This window comes from Aythya fuligula, chromosome Z (genome assembly GCF_009819795.1).
Source record: "Aythya fuligula isolate bAytFul2 chromosome Z, bAytFul2.pri, whole genome shotgun sequence".
Classification (NCBI taxonomy): Eukaryota; Metazoa; Chordata; class Aves; order Anseriformes; family Anatidae; genus Aythya; species Aythya fuligula.
This window is the reverse complement of record NC_045593.1, coordinates 27,994,096-28,016,309: the sequence shown is the minus strand read 5'-3', so window position 1 is coordinate 28,016,309 and position 22,214 is coordinate 27,994,096. Positions and strand designations below refer to the sequence as shown.

General features: G+C 41.5%; 1 protein-coding gene across 1 annotated transcript in view; it reads right to left on the bottom strand.

Annotated features, from left to right (window-relative positions):
- Positions 1-5,620: 5,620 nt before the first annotated feature.
- MRPS27 (mitochondrial ribosomal protein S27) overlaps positions 5,621-22,214 on the bottom strand; it is a 44,985-nt gene continuing 28,391 nt past the window's right edge. Inside the window, exons 5-11 of the mRNA XM_032206152.1 lie at positions 18,126-18,240; positions 17,533-17,611; positions 16,149-16,264; positions 13,710-13,812; positions 11,436-11,578; positions 9,340-9,504; positions 5,621-6,034 (exon numbers count right to left, since the gene is read on the bottom strand). Of these exons, the coding sequence (XP_032062043.1) occupies positions 5,795-6,034; positions 9,340-9,504; positions 11,436-11,578; positions 13,710-13,812; positions 16,149-16,264; positions 17,533-17,611; positions 18,126-18,240 (961 nt within the window). The 3' untranslated portion in view covers positions 5,621-5,794. The remainder of the gene's footprint in view (positions 6,035-9,339; positions 9,505-11,435; positions 11,579-13,709; positions 13,813-16,148; positions 16,265-17,532; positions 17,612-18,125; positions 18,241-22,214) is intronic.

The window sequence follows — 22,214 nt, the reverse complement described above, 5'->3', positions numbered from 1 at the left end:
TGCAGTGGGAAGCAGAAAAGTAGGCAAGGCAAGCTCAGTTGCTATTCTGTTCATTTCTCATGCTGTTGCATTTGTGGTGTTATCTCCCTTGTGAAGCTGAGCAGGTGCCTGCAGAGCACTCATCCCAAATGGTCTCTGAGTGCCCTTGTCTCACAATTTGCCTGCTTCACTATTCACCTGGCTTAAAGTTACCAGGCAAGAGAGACCATGAAAACTGGGAGTTCCTCCCCCTCCCAAGAATCAGCTAATCTTTGTTTCCAGCTTCCCGAGTGTGAGCAGGGGCCTGAAAAATGTGCCTGAGAATTGGGTGTCCTGGGCTGCAGCCTACAGAGCCCAGGGTGCAGTGCTGTCTGAGACAGGGCAGACAACAAGAGGTCTGCTGGGGAATAAACAGACAAGAGATGATGCATGGGAGGAGCATGCAGAGGATCACGGGCGAGATCAGAAGGGAAGCAGGGAAGCAGGGAAAGCTGACAAAACTGGCAAAAGGCAAATTCAATTCAGTAAAGGTAGGTTAGTGGAAAATGTGGAAAATGGGGCCGGATGGGATCCACCCAAGGGTACTGAGAGAACTGGCAGAGGAGCTGGCTAAACCGCTTTCCATCATTTATCAGCAGTCCTGGCTACCAGGGGAGGTCCCAGTTGACTGGCGGCTAGCAAACGTGACGCCCATCTACAAGAAGGGCCAGAGGGCAGACCTGGGGAACTACAGGCCTGTCAGTTTGACCTCAGTACCAGGGAAGCTCATGGAGCAGATCCTCTTGAGAGTCATCATGCAGCACTTGCAGGGCAAGTAGACGATCAGGCCCAGTCAGCATGGCTTTATGAAAGGCAGGTCCTGCTTGGCGAACCTGATCTCCTTCTATGACAAAGTAACGTGCTGGGTGGATGAGGGAAAGACTGTGGATATGGTCTACCTTGATTTCAGCAAGGCTTTTGACACCACCTCCCACAGCATTCTCCTCAAGAAACTGGCTGCTCTTGACTTGGACTGACGCATGCTTTGTTGGGTTAGAAACTGGCTGGATAGACGGGCCCAAAGAGTCGTGGTCAATGGAGTCAAGTCCAGTTGGAGGCCAGTCACTAGTGGCGTCCCCCAGGGCTCGGTGCTGGGGCCGGTCCTCTTTAATATCTTCATCGATGATCTGGACGAGGGCATTGAGTGCACCCTCAGTAAGTTTGCAGACGACACCAAGTTAGGTGCGTGTGTCGATCTGCTCGAGGGTAGGAAGGCTCTGCAGGAGGATCTGGAGAGGCTGCACCGATGGGCTGAGGTCAACTGCATGAAGTTCAACAAGGCCAAGTGCCGGGTCCTGCACCTGGGGCGCAATAACCCCAAGCAGAGCTACAGGCTGGGAGATGAGTGGTTGGAGAGCTGCCAGGCAGAGAAGGACCTGGGAGTGATGGTGGATAGTCGGCTGAATATGAGCCAGCAGTGTGCTCAGGTGGCCAAGAAGGCCAACGGCATCCTGGCTTGCATAAGAAACAGTGTGACCAGGGGGGCTAGGGAGGTGATCGTCCCCCTGTACTCGGCTCTGGTGAGGCCGCACCTCGAGTACTGTGTTCAGTTTTGGGCCCCTCGCTACAAGAAGGACATCGAGGTGCTTGAGCGGGTGCAGAGAAGGGCGACGAAGCTGGTGAGGGGCCTGGAGAACAAGTCCTACGAGGAGCGGCTGAGGGAGCTGGGCTTGTTCAGCCTGGAGAAAAGGAGGCTCAGGGGTGACTTTATTGCTAGTTAGAGATACCTTAAAGGAGGCAGTAGCGAGGTGGGGGTTGGTGTTTTCTCCCATGTGCCTGGTGACAGGACGAGGGGGAATGGGCTAAAGTTGCACCAGGGGAGTTTTAGGTTGGATCTTAGGAAGAACTTCTTTACCGAAAGGGTTGTGAGGCATTGGAACAGGCTGCCCAGGGAAGTGGTGGAGTCACCATCCCTGGAAGTCTTTAAAAGACGTTTAGATCACAGAATCACAGAATTTCTAGGTTGGAAGAGACCTCAAGATCATCGAGTCCAACCTCTGACCTAACGCTAACAGTCCCCACTAAACCATATCCCTAAGCTCTACATCTAAACGTCCTCCTGCAGAGCCTTCCTTCCCTCAAGCAGATCGACACACGCGCATAGCTTGGTGTCATCTGCAAACTTACTGAGGGTGCACTTAATGCCCTCGTCCAGATCATCGATGAAGATATTAAAGAGGACCGGCCCCAGCACCGAGCCCTGGGGGACGCCACTAGTGACTGGCCTCCAACTGGACTTGGCTCCATTCACCACGACTCTTTGGGCCCGGCTATCCAGCCAGTTTCTAACCCAACGAAGCGTGCGCCAGTCCAAGCCATGAGCAGCCAGTTTCTTGAGGAGAATGCTGTGTGAGACGGTGTCAAAAGCCTTGCTGAAGTCAAGGTAGACCACATCCACAGCCTTTCCCTCATCCACCCAGCACGTTACTTTGTCATAGAAGGAGATCAGGTTCGTCAAGCAGGACCTGCCTTTCATAAACCCATGCTGACTGGGCCTGATCGTCTACTTGCCCTGCAAGTGCTGCATGATGACTCTCAAGAGGATCTGCTCCATGAGCTTCCCTGGTACTGAGGTCAAACTGATAGGCCTGTAGCTTCCCGGGTCTGCCCTCCGGCCCTTCTTGTAGATGGGCGTCACGTTTGCTAGCTGCCAGTCAACTGGGACCTCCCCCAATAGCCAGGACTGCTGATAAATGATGGACAGTGGCTTGGCCAGCTCCTCTGCCAGTTCTCTCAGTACCCTTGGGTGGATCCCATCCGGCCCCATCGACTTGTGCACATCCAAGTGCCGTAGCAGGTCACCAATCAGTTCTTCGTGGATAGTGAGGGCCACATCCTGCTCCCCATCCCCTTCCACCAGCTCAGGGTACTGGGTATCCAGAGAACATCCGGTATTGCCGCTAAAGACTGAGACGAAGAAGGTATTAAGCACCTCCGTCTTTTCCTCATCTCTTGTAACTAAATGTACTCTAGATGTAGAGGTTAGGGATATGGTTTAGTGGGGACTGTTAGTGTTAGGTCAGAGGTTGGACTCAATGATCTTGAGGTCTCTTCCAACCTAGAAATTCTGTGATTCTGTGATTTGCTTGGTGAGAAAACATCGATTTGGCAGAAACTAGTTTGTGGTGAGATGGTGGCAAGACCTGGGATGGGGAGAAGCAGGGAAGACGGAGACTGCTGGACTGTAGAGAAATATCTGGGGAGGGTAGAAATGCAGGGGGAAGGAAGAATACATGTAGCTCTGGTGTGAGGCTGGTAGAAGTGTCAGGAGTGGTTTCTTGCTCGGGGTGATACTGAGGGAACAGATATGAGGAGGCAAAACATCTGGTTCCTTAAGCTACAAATGGTCTACACTCACTGCCATGGATCTTGGGTTTGGCAACCTTTGTCTGGCTGCAGCAACCTCCTCCTCTGCTGCCGGCAAAGCATTTAGCAAGGAAACTCCCCTCTCCCAAGGGTAGAGCACAGACAGGAGCAGATTCAGCTCCAGTGCAGAATATCTGGTTTACCCACAGTGCAGAAAGGTCTTTCCTGAAGAACAATGTGGCACAGAACTGTTGCTGTCCAATTTGTTTAAAGCTCATGCCTGGATGAAAGGCTGTATCTACAGTTGAAGAGCCTTGGCTTCAGGCTGTGCTGAAAGCATTCAAACCTACAGGGCACTTAGAGTGAAAAAAGCAGGCAGCCTGTAATATTAATTACCAGGTTACTCAGAGCTTAGGAGGAGTATTTTATTTTTTTTCCTGTTGCTATAGCAGTTAAATCTAAATAAATGGTAAGGGGGGGTTAGTTGTGAGGGAAGCAAAGCATGCTCTGCAAGGGAGCGGGGGATGCAGCAGCCAGCAGCTTGCTGTAGCTCAATTAGCATTAGCAGTCTGGCATATCCACTGAGCAGGGTGAGGGAGGGCGGAGGTGGGGCCAGAAGCATGCTCCTCGTGCTGCCAAGAAACAGATGCTAATGAGAATGGAGAAATGTGGCAGTGCCCACTGTGCCCTAGCCAAATAGTGCCTCATCAGCACAGGATCAACAGCTGAGATGTCTGGAGGCAATGTGGCAGCACAGAGGGTCTTCAAACTGAGGTCGTGTGGAAGAGATCCCAGAAGGGAGTAGCAGTGCCTGTAGCAAGAAGTTGGCAAAAGAAATTGGAGGATGTAGCAGCAATTGTGAACATTTGGATGTACAAACCCTCTTCTGACACTGAAAAACTGAAATACATAGGCAGGGGAGGGACACTTCAGTCTACTGTGCCTAGACTAGAAATGGCTCTGAAGCCACACTTTTAATGAAATTGTTCTTACGAGTGTGTTTGGCCTCCTGCTTTCCCTTAAGGCCGTCTGACAATCAGAAGGCAAGAGAGAGGAAAAAAAAAAAAAAACACAAAAAACCTTCAAGAAACTTGATAGAGAAAATTTGCCTGGGAAAGGCCACTGCTGGTTTAGTCAGGTCACAAAATCATCCCCTTACCTGGAGACTGTACCATGGGAGAAAACAGAGGACTTGTTTCCAATATGGGGTGAAGGACCTTACTGTCATTTTCTTGGATGTGAAACAGCAATCCCTTTGTGAGTGTATTCACTGGGAATAAGAAAGGTATTTGGTGGATGACAGTTAAGATGCTTTCTTACGCTTAAAACAAGTAGACTTCACAGATTTGCAGCATGTTCTCGCTGGACTAACGGTAAGTGTGTGATGAGTTTTCTAGCTTTAAGGCTAGACAGGTGCATGTTAAAATTGGAAATACTTATCAGATGTTGTAGTAAAGAACAGTGAGACACCACTGTTGCCATAACAAGCTGCGATACAGAAGGGCTGTTATTAGCGTCTCCCTGTTTTTAAGAATCTTGCCCTGCCAGGAGCAGCAGCAGATCATTTCCTGATCAGATTCTGAGGCAACAGGGAATGTAAGCACAGATAGATGCTGATGCACCCCAAGACCCTTTCTCTCTTGTTGTTTTCTTGTGCTCTATGTGAACAGCTACATTGTTATTACCAATCTGAAGAACGGGGCATGGGATTGTGTACGCAGCTGAGGGAAGAATGGAATTAGGTCAAAAAAAAACATGAAAGAGTGCCCAGAATATAAAAGGAAACTGCACTGCAGAATGAGGCTCCTTGGTGTTTGCTGAAGTGATTGTACATGTTTCTCTACTGATCTTAAAAGTGGAGCAGAGAAGCGCTAGTGAAGTTGGAAATTTCTAACTTCCTTACAGGGAAGCATTTTTACAGGCGCATCTGAGTGCCTGTGCAAGTGCTAATTCCCTGGGCTAGAACTCCTTATAAGCAGTTTTAAACACAGTCTGAAGTAGGCTTCCAGCTCCATATAGTGCCCTGAATCTTCCAAGTGGGCTGGAAAAAAAAGCAATCAATATACATTAATCCTCTTAGGGGCTGAATTTCAGAGTAGCCAAGGCATTCTTTCCTGTGAGAAACCCCTGCTGAAACAACTTGTGTTTGAAATCCCTCCTTCTTCCTTTGTTTCTTCTATCCTCTACACCTTTCATCACAGGCAAGCCACTTCTTATTCCTTTGTTTCTTTGTGCTGTCTGCATCCTACCCCATCTGTCTGATGAAAAGGACAAAAATATATCATAAACAGGGTGATGATTTCTATCCACACGTACTTTACTTCAGGAAACAGGCAACATGGAAATTACTTTATTTCCATATAGTAAGTAGTCATGCTTGCAGCAGGATTGAAGTGAAATAATAATGGTGAACATTTCAGTTCACATACAGAGGAATGCATACCATTATGGTAGTCTTTGAGTTCCAGTACTAAGCAGATGCTTGAGCTAGCTTCCTAGCCTCCAGTTCCTGCTTAGCCTTCTCTCTCATCTCTCTTTCTCTCTCAATGAGAAGTGCTTTTTCTTGCTCCCACTCCTTTAGCTTCTGCTCATGTTTTGCAATATCTTCCACTTCACATGCTGGCAGCTTTTCCTTAACGAGTTGGGTGGTCAGGGTTAACAGGCTTTCAGATTCAACCTTGCCAAGTGAATGCAGCTTAGAGTACAGCTCCTGTCACAAAAAGGGATTTGGTGGGGAAGAAGAAGGAGAGAGAGAGTCAGTCACAAAATAGTCAGTGATAAAATACTTCTCTATAACAACCAATACATAGCTGTTTGAATCTAATGATTAGCTGTGCTATCCAGGCCAGCTATTTCATCCTACCTAAAAGTTTTGACGGTGGCAGCAGGTACCAATTCTTTCCCCTCCTTGAAATACTAACCTCTAAAATAATCTTTTGCTGAGCAATAGAACTGAAACAATAAAGTTTTGTTTTTATTAAGCAGTGAAATTCTCTTTACTTTTCCAAGTTCAGTTACCTGGTAGAAACAAAGATCAACTGACCAGTCGATTATGAAAATATAATCTAAACACCTTACTTTTTTGGGTCTTATCTCAAAATTCATTGCCTGATTTGCTCCACACTGCCTGCATTAACATCCCTCTCAACAGATGCAAATCACTTTAAACGCTCTCTTACTCTAGAGCACACTAAGTAGCTCCCATGATTTCTTCCCAACAGTTACTGTGATCTGAGGCTTTACTTTGTTTACACAGACTGTACAGTAGATCTAAACCAGGTAATATTTACCCAGGAATATTCTACACTGTAACTAAGAACATAGTTTCAGTACGAAACTCTGCAATATTTCCTTTTAGAGCTTTACTTACCTAGATTTCATGCAGCATAAAGATATTAATTCACTTAAGATGATGAATCATCCAGTGATACTATTTCTGGCTTTCTGGAATCTTTAGCCTGATGGCTCACTAACAAGCTAATTAATTGCCTTAAAAGTGCAGATACACAGTCAGCTAGAGAAGAGTTTCCTGAGGGAGGAAGATGACATGGCACTGGCAGATTCTTTACCCTTTTGCTCATTCATTAGATAGTAAACACTTTTCCAATTGTTCTTTTAAATAAAATGTTTTACTTAACCAAGCACTTGTGGAAATGTTTAAAGCAAGCAGGTATCCCAAAGAAAGGTACATCCATGCTTCTTTCACATGTCCTTTGAATAAAGCTTATTAACCTGCATTGAAAGATGACTGAAAAAAGATATGGGGATAATTCACCACCAAACACAATGGCAATTCTGGGTCCATGAAGACATCTGGTCTTCCTCTCCCAGTTACCATGGGAAGCTTCCATGCTGTGTAGTTGATCTGCAGTATTCCTCTTACTCCAACTCCCACTGCAGTAAGCTGCAAAGGCACTGCCCCTCAGCTCTTGCCTTGAGGTTACACCTTGTTCTCAAGAACAAAACTGGAGTGCCCCTTCCGATGCCTCTCCATTTCTTCCCACCCGAGCCAATACCAACTATAAAGGCTTTGCTGTTTTGCCAGGCAGTGGAAGGTCTGAACGGGTCAGACAGCAGATACAAGTCTCTTCAAGTGGTAGGCATACATGTCTGAGGGGCTTGGGCATTTGACTCCACTGCCTTTTTGATTTTATGATAAAAATTAAAAGGAAACAAAATGCCTTTGAAGCTACTGGAGTAAAGCCAAACTTAGTAATATTTTTGCGTATTCACCTCTGCTTTGTTGAGATATCAGCAAGTTTACAGTACATCAGGGACAAACATGAAGAGTGTACAGTTTGGATTTGAGAAAGGAATGTAATTCCTGGCAATTTCTCCCATGATTAGAGCTTAGACGTTCTGTTTAAAGATAACAATTTTAGACCATTAAGAATCTCCCTGCTACCCACTATTGAAAAGGGGGTTCATGCACTAAACCTAAGCAGTATAAAACTGAACTAAGAGAAAAATGAACTGGAAACTAGAGAGACCTCTCTCCTAACCCACTACTGGACTGAACCCACTGAACTCTGGAATCTTCCCTGCTCTGCTGTAATATGTTACTGAAGCTAATTTAGGAAAGCAGCAGTCTCTCTGTCCTGCTGGTACCAGAAGGGCATATTCTTAAATGGCAAAGTCAGTAATTTTTATATGCAGTCTCCAGGGCTCTGCATTCAGAGGAGGTACACTGCTTTCCAAGACAGTGTTCCCCAGCATTTATGTGATGAAATGCTTGCTCACCAGTCATTTATATTGATGGAAAGAATTACCCCAGGAACACTGTACTAAGTTGTAGGCCTCAGTTCATGGGATCTAAAAACAGGTAATTACAATATGAGTGACAGTGTCAGACACACAGTCTAAATTACAGCTCTAAAGGCTTTTTTTTTTTTTTCCTTTTCTGGAAAGAGCCAAATGCCCTCAAGTCCTGCTTCTTGGAAGTAAAGAACATACTGCCTCTCACACATCACAGTTGTTAGTCATGCTGCCACAGCTTTTTCATGTACAAATGGCTGTTCTGAAGGTCTGCATTAGACATAAAGTCCAGGAACACACACAAAAGCTGAACAAGCTACAGTTTGAAACAGGAATTGTACGCCTGGACCAAATCACAGGATCATTATGGTTGGAAAAGACCTCCAAGATCACCTGGTCCAACCATCACCCTACTACCAATGTCACCCACTAAACCATGTCCCTAAGCACCACGTCCAACCCTTCCTTGAACACCGCCATGGACGGTGATGCCACCACTTCCCTGGGCAACCTGTTCCAATGCCTGACTGCTCTTTCTGAGAGGAAATGTCTCCTAATCCAGGACTGTTCAAGGCCATGATAGCCTGGAACTACAGGCCAAATTAGCTCTAACCAGGGGTATTTGAATTTTACCACAGTACAAATCAGAAATGATCACATAAAATGGGCTTGTTACTTAGCTATGAGATAAATGATTATGAGATTATGAGATAAAATTCAATCACCATATAGCTATGCCCTAAGGAACAACTGTTTCGTGTTTTATACTGTTAGCATCAGTGTGACAAACTTGAGATAAAAGGGAAGCCTTACTTAATTCCACAGACTGGAAGTATAGGATGCAACTTTCCTACTAATCCTAACATATACAAATGGACAATAAATTCAGTATTGTCTCAACCCCAGTACAATTTACTTTAATGAGCAAGAACCCATACAAGGTCAGATAATGGCTCTCTAATGACAGGCCACTTTTGCAAACAGCATTTGGATTTATCATTCTGATGTATGAAAAGTGAAGACAAAATCCCAGCAGACATTCAAAAGACAAGTGGCCTTGAGCACTTATTTTTTTGAAGGTTGCTTCCTGTTTGAGTAAGTGAAAATATAAGGTGACAACAGTTTCAGAAATGCCAGGTAGACTCCTGATGCACTGAACGGGTGCTAGTCTACTAGCTATAATAAGCGTATTTATTTTCTAGTATTTACTATGGAGATCTATTACAACTTAGAATATTTACATAAATGAAAATCGCCTACCTTGAATCGGCTGTAGTATTCTGGTACTTTAGACTGCTCTGTTTCTTCTGTTTCTTCTGTTTCTGCACGTTGTGACTTTTGCTCTGATTCCTTGGTTTCTTCAGATGATTCTGGACCAGGTTTTGGTTCAAGGACAGACTGCAAAATGGTCTCCAGAACATCAACCTGAACAATCACATTTGTCACTGTTAGCATAAACAGTTTGGAAATACAATCTGAGTAATACTGCTGTTGCATCTACAAACAGCTTTTTGAGTTACTCCGTAGTTCAAGATGACTGCTCTGTATGATAAAGAGAAAACCAAATTCTAAAAGCAAATTGACTAATTCTTGGAAGAACTATATATTGTATTTTGGACTTTTGAGGCTGGCCATTTTAAAGTCCCTGCAACAGAAGAACTCTGTCAGCCTCCATCAACAGTAAAACTCCCTGCCTCTGGTGATGTATACATCCAGATGTTTGTGGATATCTCAGGCATTAGACTATCATCTGCTCTTAGCCTTATATCTAGTCATAAATATTAATGCTAAATGGTAGCCACTGTGATAATAGCACTAGCGTGATATACAATCACAGATACATCTAAATAAGACGTTACCATCAAACGTTCAAAGCATATAATCTTTAATAGATCATCTTGATTCCCCTTTGGTGAAAATAAAGAAAATTACCTGTTCAACAACAAGAACATTCATTCCTGTTATTAGCTGGGTAATTTAACAGGAAAAATGGAAATGTGGGCATATAGTAATACATATGTTGGTATACATATAATAATGATATGTTGGTAAATGTTTATTTTTAACCTCTGTGATACCCTTGTTCTCTGCATGTTTTTCTCTTGAGAGGTACCAAGACAACCACCTTCTCCTAACTGCAGTTGTAGCAAAAGAATGCATTAGCATCACTAAGGGACTTGGTAAACTATTTCTTTATGTATAATTAAACAATGATGATATGATACAATGAAAGATGGAATTGCTATATGGATGCTGCTGCTGTTTTAGTACTATGAAGATTGCTACAACTGAAATTACTGGATTCAGGCTGCCTGCATTTTAAAATTCAGCCTTTACACATGTAAAGAGCTGTTACCCTTCTCTGAACCCTTATCCTTAATGTTTATCAGTTGAATGAAGTAACAGTGTAACCTTTGAATCCATGACATTTTCCACAAGCAACAGGGCTCTTGATACCTACTGGTTTCATTTTCTTAGTGTTAAGTATATATAATGCTAAAGAAATAAAAATTACCTTTACTCAAAATAACATTCTTGGCACTGAAATGTAATCCTTAAACTACCAATACTGAAACAGGATTAAATAATCAATGAAATCATTACTGTGTGCTTGAAGATACATGAACTCTTATCTGGAGAGTTTCTCAGACAATTCCACACACCAAAACTTGCTTGTTCACAAGCAAGCTTGTTCACTTGCTCAGCAGTGACCTGGCCTTTGTACATCAAGAAAAAACACCAGAAAGCCCCTCAGTGCTGTTTTTATGCACCACACCATGTAGTTTCCTGAATTATTCCACCCAAGCTGGCTGGTTCCAGGAGCAGCGTGAAGCCCCCATAGCACTCCTTATAATAAAGTCCATTCATAAGAGCTGACCTCACAAACAGACCAAATCCATTTATCCTTCCTATCACAGGCACTACAACCCTTCTAGAAATCACCCTGCCCTATTTCTGGACCAGTATCACTCAGGACATGATTCCACATGAACGGACACATGGAATTAGCCAGGAGAGGTACAAGATGTGACATTTCATCTTCAGGTATGCCTCTGAGAGAGCTGGGAAAGTACCTGGGGGGGGCATGCGGCATAAAACATAAATGGCTTGTGGCAACAGTAGACACTCGCTCCCAAGGACATGCCAATAGACATCTTTGCTGGCTTGTTAACTGAAGCCATGCTTCTGCTCTAAATGTTACTTCCCCTCCTGTCTTCCAGAGACCTCTGAAACATTACTAGGGTTGTAAAGGTCTCCTATCTTCCCATTAGCAAGACAAGTAATTTATAGGTTTTACTGAAGTTTGGCTAGTGTGGAATTGCTTGTGTTACACAGGTTATAGTCTTCAGACTTACTGCTTCTTTGCAGATTTTGATGTCTCCTGGCAATGAAGCCACATTCTCCATCACTTGCAAGGCTTTATTCAAGTATCCAGGTGTCCACATCAGCGGCATTAGGTTGTAAACAGCTCTTAAACCTTTATTCATCTCCACTTTCCCTGTGATAAAACAATACTTAAAGTTTAGTAATTGAACACTCGAGTTCTAAAGTAATCTATAAGGATTGGTTCTGTTCTCTAAGTGAAAGCAAGTTTCCAGGCTTCTGTGGTAAATAAAGACACAAAGCTGCTGTGACAGAATTGTTTTCTTGTTTTGTTAAAGAGCCTTCTTTTTGCCAGCTTCAGGACTCTTACCCGTTTGTCCCTGTTTGTTTATTGTTCCTCCCCATTTTCTCCCCCTCATCTGTACATTTTGCCCATAGAGAAAAGTGGAAAAATGGCCAGGCTTCCTGGTTGTCCAGCACAGTGTCAGCATCTCTGAAGATCTCAGACAAGTAATTGTTTAGTGTTCATGGACTCACTGTGCAGTATCTGTGTGCTAAATGTGAGAGGCAGGACTCACACCCATGGTGTTTAGGGTCTGCTCACACATGTACCAAGGCCAGATCATATGAGACTTAAAGCATATGCTCTACTTAACTGTACAGCTCATTATTCTTATTTCTAGTTGGAACTTCCTTAAAGAAAAGATGGGAGACCTGCAAAAATGGAATTCTGGTTCTCAATTTGGAGCACCCTGTGCACCAAGGTCTTCATGACTCTAGCAGGACCTATGATGCATAGCACCACTGACAACCTAGCTTTTCTTCTGAGGGTGACAGTAAAGACTACAAAACTTCTGTTCTACATAATGGGGAAAACGTACATGACGTTTTAGTTGGTGAGTATTAATGTGCTATGACTGTCACTCTAAGCTCTTGATTTTGTCATTGCCAACATTAAAAAAAACACACTTCAGTGTAGCTTTTAAGAGTTATCCATCCAAGTCTCACTTTAATTTAAACTCTGGCTCTAAGAATGCAAACTGTGAAAACACACCTTACTCTTCACCACAGGGAAAAGAACACTTTAGGAAAAGCAATGTAGCAACTGCACAAAGCTTATGGACTATGGACAAATTAAAATAGCTAAGGTGCGTTAGGCCACTCTGTGCCTGAAGACATCTTTCACTCTTTCAGAGGTCGGTTCCATTAGTGCTGGCAAGACTGTGGAATATGTGACATAACAGCAAATAGCTTTTGATCTACTCAATGTCAATGTCATGGAACAAGTACTACTGCTCACAAACAGTGAGTACATTTGTGAAATACAGCCTCTACTCAACCCATCTTTATGACACAAAACCTATACCAAACTGAATGCCAATTGTACAGCGAATTCCCTATCTGTATCAGTATCTCCGCTTGATAACAAATAGCTCCACTGAAATTCAGGTTTCCAATTGATTTTAATGTTTATCCTCTTTTGTCAATGAAAACGAGGTTTTCATTTTACAGTCATGATAAATCAGAATCAGCATCCTAACTCTGTCACTATCCATTGTATTCTGAAGTCACATTTTAAGAATGTGTCCTCTTATTATCCTGAATAAATTCTAGAATAAAAGATAATGCTGTATTGGAACAATTGAAAACATAATGAAAATTTTTAAATTAAATGATTACTCTAAATTAAATAATCATTTTACAGAGAAAGACAAAACCTTCTAGACTATATTCCCATAAAGGTTGCAGGAAATTCAAGAATTGCTTATCCCTTCTTCCCCACCTCCTAACCCCCTTCCCTCCTGTTCTGGATGTACTCTGATCTAACCGCTCTTTAAATAATACAGCATATCATTATTGATGAAGGCTTCTTAAAAGATATAAGATAAAGGTGCTGCTATCTGCTATTCACAACAGAAATATTAATGTTACAGTGAGTGGTAAATGTTCTACACATAGTGTTTTTCAGCGTGCAGTCTCTGTAATTCTTGGTATGTAAAGATTATCTTAAGAAGTTAATAAACTCTAACTAGAAAAAGAACACATTGTCTATTACCATAGATTCGTTCTACAAAACTCTGTCTTGAGGGATTTTATCAGGAAAATGTGTTGGTCCACACACAAACAAACCCTACTGCTCTCTAAGAATGTTTTCCTTCATTCAGTCTTAACTCTGAAAGTGTTTCTTCCACTCTTTCTCCTTTTGTTTACTCTTTTCATTGATTACATTTTAATAAAGCAAGGGCACAAATTTATTTCATCCAGCAGCAATAAGAGGGAAAATAACAACCATGAGTAAAACTTACCAAGAAATGCGTAACCATACAGCTGGGAGCTAAATCCCACAGTGTTTGTTTGCTTTAGTCCTGTAAGCAGCAGTGATGCACCGAGATTTCTCTCCTCTTCCCACTGCAAATAATTTAAACTAAGATGTAAACTAAGTACATGTTCCTTGACAAACACAAACAAAAATACTGCAGTAACCAAAGGCAGCACGTGGCCTTCATCACATCTTACTAGCAAAGTACAGAATCATTAAACATGTCCATTGTTCAGAGTTACAGTACACACAACCTGAAGAACAGTATATTTATAATAAAGAACACCTTTTTCCAGAAGACAGTAAAATGTCAGAAAACAAAACTATGTGGCGTCCGTACTGGAGCAGTCCTTTCTTTTAAGCAGGTGGTAAGATGCATTCTCCCCTATCCTACACTAGAATAAAAAATGCAGAGAGAATACGCTGCTACGGGCTGCTTCAAGTCCCAGTGATAGATCTGACCACCAGTGAAAGCTAGAGAAGGGGACCCAGTAAGGAAGGACATTAAAACCACAAGAGTGGTGTAAATTTTACTTTGCTGTGGGATAGTACAATACAAGGCCAGAGAAGTAGAGACTTCAAGGATACACATCTTTTCTCAGCAAATGAAAGAAGCTGAACAACTCCCCTTGTGAAGAAACTGGGGAAGACATAAAAGACAGTAGACTGGAGGAAGTCTGCTTCTCTAATACACAGATTTTGTTGCAGGGTACTTTAAGCACCTTGTTATTACCTTAAAACCTGGAACAAATACCGCTAGTGAAAGGCAGAAACTTTTTGAAAAGAAGTTCCCTGGTTTAATGGAAGGAGTCATCTTTTCAAGATGTGGTAATTTCTGTGTCTCCCTTCAGGTGCTATGTGAATTTGCATATAATCATCCAACATAAAACACCATCACCTAACAAGCACACAAGCTATTTGCCTGACCCAGGAAAGGCATGCAAAGGGATAGGTCTGTTTCTTGTTGAATTCAGCATTCCTGGTGAATGTTACGAGAAAATCAGATGAAACTGGAAAAACGGGGCTTTGAAGGTCTACTTTCTTTTGGGAACTGTCCCATTTGGCTTCACGAGCTGGAGAAGCTGCAAGCGCTTAACATTAATGCCTTTGCATTGGAAGATGGCAATCACACTGATTGTTTGCAACAGTCAAGGAGGATACTTTCTGGGGAGAGCCAAGACCAGTCGGTCTGGCTCAGCAGTGCTTACAGCAGCAGAAATATGGAAGTTCTCTATCACCTGTGCTAGGGACTAGTACAGTCAGATAGTCCATGATTCAGTCCTCAAAGTTAAAAAACATTTTGGCAGGCTGCTGGACCCTAAGCTATGGTGGTCAAGGCCCTGTCTGCAACAGGACACTGGCTGACTTGTCTTGCATCTTGGAAAGAAGGAACAGGGATTTTCTGTCTACAGCCATTCCTAAATTAGCCACAGGAAAATGGTACTGAGCATTACAAGGTGTTGAATGGTACTCTGTTTAGTGCATACATATAAAAATATGGCTTATTGCAGACCTTGAATGGGGTTATTTCAAAATGCATATTAAATACATCACAGCTGTATAAATAGGCTTGTCTTTTAAATGTGTTGTATGTCCATACCACCCTTGCTTTCATATTCTGCTTTCATAACATATTACACATATCGGCAAGTGCCTGTCTTTGCAGTAAGGACACAAACATAGACAAACACAATGGGAAAAAACAGATTTTAGTCCCTCTGCTTTTCATATATAAGTGATGAAGTATACTTGAGAAATGGAGGAGAGAAGATCAAATGCACGGTTTCTATAGTGAAAACTGAAATTACAAGTCAATTGATTAAAATCTTAAGGCACTGGCCTTAACGTTTTAGAATATGTTTTATTTAAGACAAATGGAGGTTTCTAGTACTTTTTGTGGATGAGAAGGTAGAATAGTGCCATTTCCAAGAACCTGAATTGTCATGTTGGCCTTAAACAAGACAGATATGAATAGGAAAGCCTAACCCAGTCTGAAGACAGGAGCGATTTTATTTTTAAATATTTCAAAAAATTAGCAGAAACAAAGCCAAATGGGGTAGTGAAATTTCTAGTGAAAATCTTTTGTACTTCTGAAGCATCAACTTTACCAAGTTATAATGACAAGCAATACCATTGAAGTGGACATACGCCACAACTGAAAATCCTGACACACTCTCCCTTTCAGAGAAAGGAGCTACTAAAAATGATGACAAGTTATTTGCTGGCTTTCATCTTCTGTTGCTTTTTTTTTTTTTTTCTCTCCTTTCTTCTGTAGTTTTCAAAACAATGAAAAAACTTGGAGCACTTCAATTTTTAGGTAAACTTAGGGTAAATAAATACATTCACAACCGAATGCCCAGCTGACTGCAACACAATACTTGGAAAGAGAAGCTCTAAGTATCATTTTTGAGTATGATCAGCTTACCGTATGTTCAGACTTGGTTGCCAGGTACTGGTATAAAACATAAAGAGAAAGAAGCTGTGTTGAGAATTCATCAAAACTTTCTTGCAGCATGATCTCTGTTACTACTGACAGAGCATCTACGGTGGAAATAGATACATAATTAGTCAGTGGAAATTTTCACATGTCCTTTCTTTTGCATCCGCTGGTGCTCAATGATGCTTTACTGTTGCAGTACATTTTGAAGTAGCTACGGAGAAAGTTAAAGATTTCTTATGACTAGCAGTAGAAAATTAGTCTTACCCATTTGGGTTATACTAACATGCTATGAGAAGAAGGAAGAGTTGATTGAATTATATGAGACAACAACAAAGAAGCTTTTTAAACTCATCTTAGCTCAATGCTTTCCGACTTCAATAGCCTCTTCTTTGCTCAGCCCTTCAATCATTAACATTTAAAAAAAAAAAAAAATTTAAAATTTGTTCTTGTGTTTTGATTACAAGCAAGAGAAAGCTGGCTAAAACTAACTGCCCTCAAGGTGACAGTATAGTACAATGGAGAAGAAATGTTGTCACAGATCACCCATAGCATTCACTGTATTCAGCAAACAGTGTTCTCGAGAAGCTCCACAGAGAGTTGCAGTGACACTCCCTGTCAGGAAGGCCAGTTTGTTAAATAGAAGGCCTTGAGCCTGTCAGAGAAAAGAAGTATGGATGTAATAATGAGGAATTCACAGATGGGGGCCTCTCAAAATAAAATAAGTATTAACTTGCCATTTAGCAATACTTTCATGACAAAAGCTACAGACAAGTCCTTCTACAACTCTATTTTCTCTGTCATTTGTTTTGCAGGTTTATGCAAAGAAAAGCTCACTGCAAGTCTACAGTACCAGAAAACCTGCAGTGAAATGAAAACCTTAAATATTTGTCATCAAACATGAGAGGATTATTCTTCTCAGCACTTTAACAGTCAACAGTGAAAGGCACCTCAACATGGCCATTCAACACAGCTGTCTCTCTTCAGTGACAGATAGAAGTCTAGACAAACAGCTCAGATTAGATGTAAACCATTCAAGAAGCTATACAACATACCAAATTCTCACTAGTAACTTCAAACATAATGTTAACATGTGAATTGGAAATCTGAAAGTTGGAGAAGATAGCTTACATTTGGAATGGGATTAATCATGGTAGAAATACTCTGAATTGCGTATTTCAAAATTATACAATGAATAAGATCACAACAAGAGGGATATATAAATATGTAGAAAAGTAGTTTACATAAGGAAAGAAAGTGTGGTTTCAAGGTGACCAGAGAAAATATGGCTAGAAGTTTTTAATTCAAAGAAAGGCTCTGTGGATTTAATAGCACACATATGGGGAGGCAGAGTAGCTATATATTTTCTTACCTTCATATTTCTTCTGGTTTAAAAAACAATCCAACAAAATATTGAATGTAAAATTATCTGGGAAAATTCCATACTGAACCTGAAGAGAGAACAAAAAATGAATGTGAAAATTTGCTGTTCAGATCTTCCAAAGCATAGTTCTGCAGGTATGAGAAAGATCAGTACCATGGCATTTCACACCGGTGCAATATGACAGTTAGTCAGGCAATTTAAGAAGTTTATTAACTCTGCTCCTGTGATGTTGGCCTATTAACTTTCAATGTACTGGATTTGTTTTACATTTTACCTGGGTCTTTGGGACCAGGAGAGGCACTGCCTATTGGGATTTTTATGTCCCTCCTGTATTTAGCAGGCTTTGATGCCAGCACTATTTAAAAACAAAAACCTTCAAGAGAGAAGAAGGGACATAAAACTTAAATTTTTCAGTTTTAGCTGAAATTCAGGTCAAACATCAATTTTTGTTTTGACAATGAAATATCTGAACATAAAAACTGCAATATCCATACCTGGCTGTAATATAGGTTTCAGGTAGGCCACACTTGCCTCACAGACCCGATCAAATATAGTCATTGCTTTTCCTTGTAGAAACTTACCTTGTTTTTTAATGTGTATAAGGCTTTGTCTTGTGCACCATATTTTAAGCACTGTCTGATCCAACTGTGGATGGTCCAATCTCTCAAGTACCAGCAATTTGGACTATGCCGAAACCTAAAGGAAAATAAAAGTCCAGGACTCGGTTACAACACACTGTTCTCACAGGAAAAAAAATCTAGGAGCAACATTTTGTGTTTCAGTACCTCTGCCCTTCATGATCTCATACATATATCTGTATTTCACTTTACAGTCAGTCAATTATTGCTCTCCAAAGAGCACTAGATAGCCCTTTCAGTAAAAGAAACAAAACTCTGATATACTTTAATAGCGTGTAGGATGAGAGAATATGACCTTTTCACAAATGCAAAATATTTTAAACTCACTTTCCAGAAAGCCTACTGCTTTTCCCCTGATGAATATGATACAATAATAGCTTGGTATAATTTATAAAGGCAACTGAGATTGCTATAAACACTGTAGTACTCTTTAACCTTGCCCTCATCATGTAACATTGTATTGTTGCTGGCCTCTTCAACAAGCAACACTGCTCCATGACTTACAACATCAGCAAGTGTCAGAATTACATCAAAATACTGCTGCATTTGAACCTTCACAGCCTGTGTAGTCTGGTATCTCCCCAACACTTTAACTCATGCTTCTTTTGAAACACTTAAGAATTCACTGTGGCTCTGCCTCCTCAGACTGCTGCAGGCTTCATTTGTATTTAGAAATGCTTCAACAGTGAGGTATGCCTCACGCACTGGGAAACTCTGCTGGAGACCCTTCCCCTGCCCCCTGCATCAGCTGCACTAGCGTTGTTCCTCATGGACATTTTTTTAATTAGCTCTGAGACACCTCATGTCATGGCTTCAGCAGTGTTCCTAGGCAACCTACTCTACTGCTTAACCAATTTGTAAAATAAAATACTTGAAGTTCAGCCTCTTTTGTTTTGTCCTTATTTAGCCATATACACTTCGCTTTGTATTTGGAAAAGAAGTGACTAAAAGCATATGGAGCTTTATCTTTGGCAAAGACTCAAAAAGCAATTAAGAATCCAATGGTAGGAACTGCGGCCTTGATCCTGTGCTGAATTTCACACCCCAGCGCCAGTAGATACATGCAACCTTTCTCAGTTCAAATCGTATGCATGAAAAGCAGGCTCAGTACCCAGCACAGCGCTGAGTGCCACTTCCTGTAGAAAACGTAGATGACTGAGCTGGGCTCATGTGCAGATGCTTGCAGCCTCAAGCCAAGCTGCAGCACCATTTAGAGGCAGGGTTGGCTCTTCCATCTGAGTGAGCATGCTTTCCAGAACATTTATCAGATTAACGTGGCCACCAACTCTCTTTTTCCCCCCCAGTGAATCTCTGCATATTGTATCCCATGGCTAAGGGCTACACAGATCGCCAAGCTTGGAAAAGCATTCGAGTCTTCCGCGTCCAGAAGACTTCAGTGCCAAAAGCAGAGCTATACAACTACATGAAGTCTAAATACACTACTCTTTAAGCAGCACATAAAACCTCTCCCTTAAATTAGAATTTAAGGGAAAAAGAAAAGCATGCTTTGAATATTAAATTATGAACATCCATTTTCTTGCTCTAATTGCTTTCCACTTTCTTCCCTCTGGAATTCAAATACTGGGAACAGCAAGAATATATATTTGCTTTCATTAAAGTCCTGTTTCAATAACGCTTACAGGAAGCATCAATTACAGGCATTTGAATTTAATCATATTTTGATGAAACAATCATCTAATTGCTACAGACTGTTTCACCAGCCATTTAAGATGGGTCAGAGTGCAACACCGGTACCCAGCAACAAAGCCACCAGGATCTTTTAAAGTTGCTTCATTAAATGGTTAATATTGTTTCAGAAGTGGAAAAAACAATCTTAAAAAAACGTTACACTGATGCTCTCAAAGACTTAGGCCTTTCCTTTGATATAATCTTTGGCATCCTTTCTACAAATTCGTTACATAGGAGGGAAGAAAACATTAAAAAAAAAAAAAAAAAAAAAAAAAAAAAGATTGTAATGGGTTTGAGTATTCACCTTTAAGCAAATGCATTATTTATTCTCTTGAGTACACCAGAGAGAGAGCACTCAGCATCTCATGCACCCTGGGAGTGATACAGCCTACCATAATGGGAAAGGCTTCTAGGTTCCCGACTTAAATTGCACTTGTACAGTAAAAGGTCTAAGAGGGATGTGATGAGGTCTAAGAGACATCATGAAACTGATCCTCGGTCACCACGAGTTTCTGGCAATGATATGCACAGAATTCAGACATGTATCGTACTAACTTTTTAAAGAAGTCTTCACATGAGCTTTTAAGGCCTGGAAGAGAGTGGGCACTTGTTCATATGCACGCATGCACACAATCACAGGATCCATCATTACTATCATTACTTGTCACATAATTACTGCATGTTACTGTTAAGATCCTTATTCTTGGACTACATCTCCGATGTACTGGGTACTACTCAAACAAAAGCAAACAGCTTCTCAGCCAGAGAGTTTTCTAGTTAATTCTAATAATTCATTACAAAACAGTTGCATAGGAATGAAGAGAGGGAACTAGTGCCAAAATTGCTCTATCTCCATGTCAATAAGAATCCAATACATGTGCACACATGCACTCCCTCAGCACTACACACTTCCATTAATCCGTGATGTGGTAGAAGGAGAATTGGAAGTCATAAAGAAACAGGAACGCTTCCATCTTTAATTGTTTCTGATCCATATAATGCTGTGATGAGCTCTGTCTCTCTTCTGCTGGCTGAGAAGAGAAGCCAATAGAGTATCTGTTCTTACAGCTAACCTAGGCAAACTAACCAAATGTTGTGGCAGACATTTTTATTCGAAACGGAATCAGGGAAAGGAGGAGATCGCTGGTCATTTTGACAAGCATTAATGTCTTCCTCCTTCTCCATGAAACACAAAACAGGATATAATTAAGCAAAGCAATATGTTCAGAGACAGATGAAAAGACAGAAGGAAGCTAAAATTACAGAAAGCAGAAGATTCAGACTGAATTAAATAAAGGAAGCCTCTAGCAATTGCCGTGTTTTTAATAGAAAGACCAGGAGGTTATCTTGCAGATGTCTGCTGCTGAAACTCATTTTTCTGAGAACTAATAAAAACCTGAGAACAAGATTCTTATAATGGATTGAGAAGAGACAAGGAGAAACAGCTGTAACAGTATTAGGGGAGCTCACTGTTGCTACACTTTAATGTTAACAGCTCAACAATCGATATGGTGATCCTCCTTGTCACTGACCAGAAAACCTCTGTCCCCACAGAGAACGGGAAGAAGAATATTTATAATACAAGCAGAAACTGCAATACCAAGGGCATTGTGAATATAATAGCACATGGTGCAATGGTACTAGAATTACCCTTATTTTGGAAAATGATTCAAGGGTCCAATGCAGGAACTTGATTTTCATCATTTCATATCTGTAAAATGATTACTATTACAATGTAGAAGAGATACAATGAGCACACAGCCTTAGTACAAGGCGACCAGAACATTTTTAGGCAAGCAAGTGCACACACTTGCCCACAAACTGACCTGCGTATCAGGCTAAGAATGCATTCCTAGTTTACTAATTCCCTGCAAAAGGCCCCACTGATGATTATTTACAGCAGTGCTGAAGTACTCATGCTGTGTAAAAGAAACTGAACAACGGTAAAGTTTATCAGATGCTGAGAGTGCCTTACAGAGTGCTCTACTGAACCAGCAAGCATGACCTATTGCTGCTCTCCCACACTGCAGAAAAGCTGAGTTACTTCCCAGCTTTTTTTCTTTATTTTAATGGTCTTTCAAATTTGTTTGGTGCCATCAAGCGGTGATACACTCTACTGCTGCTTTCTCGTACTTTTCATTTTCAAGGGAAATAATACAGCCACACTGGGAGAGCAAAGAGAAGCACTACGGAGCCTCATTGCACCCCCTTCCCTAGATTTGGTGAAGTGTTCATTCACTGATTTTGGGGATAGACACAAATGAAGAAAATTGTGAAGAAAAATGTGCTGGGTTACACAGCAGCTGCTGCTGCAGAAGTATAGTACCAGGAACAGCTCTGCTG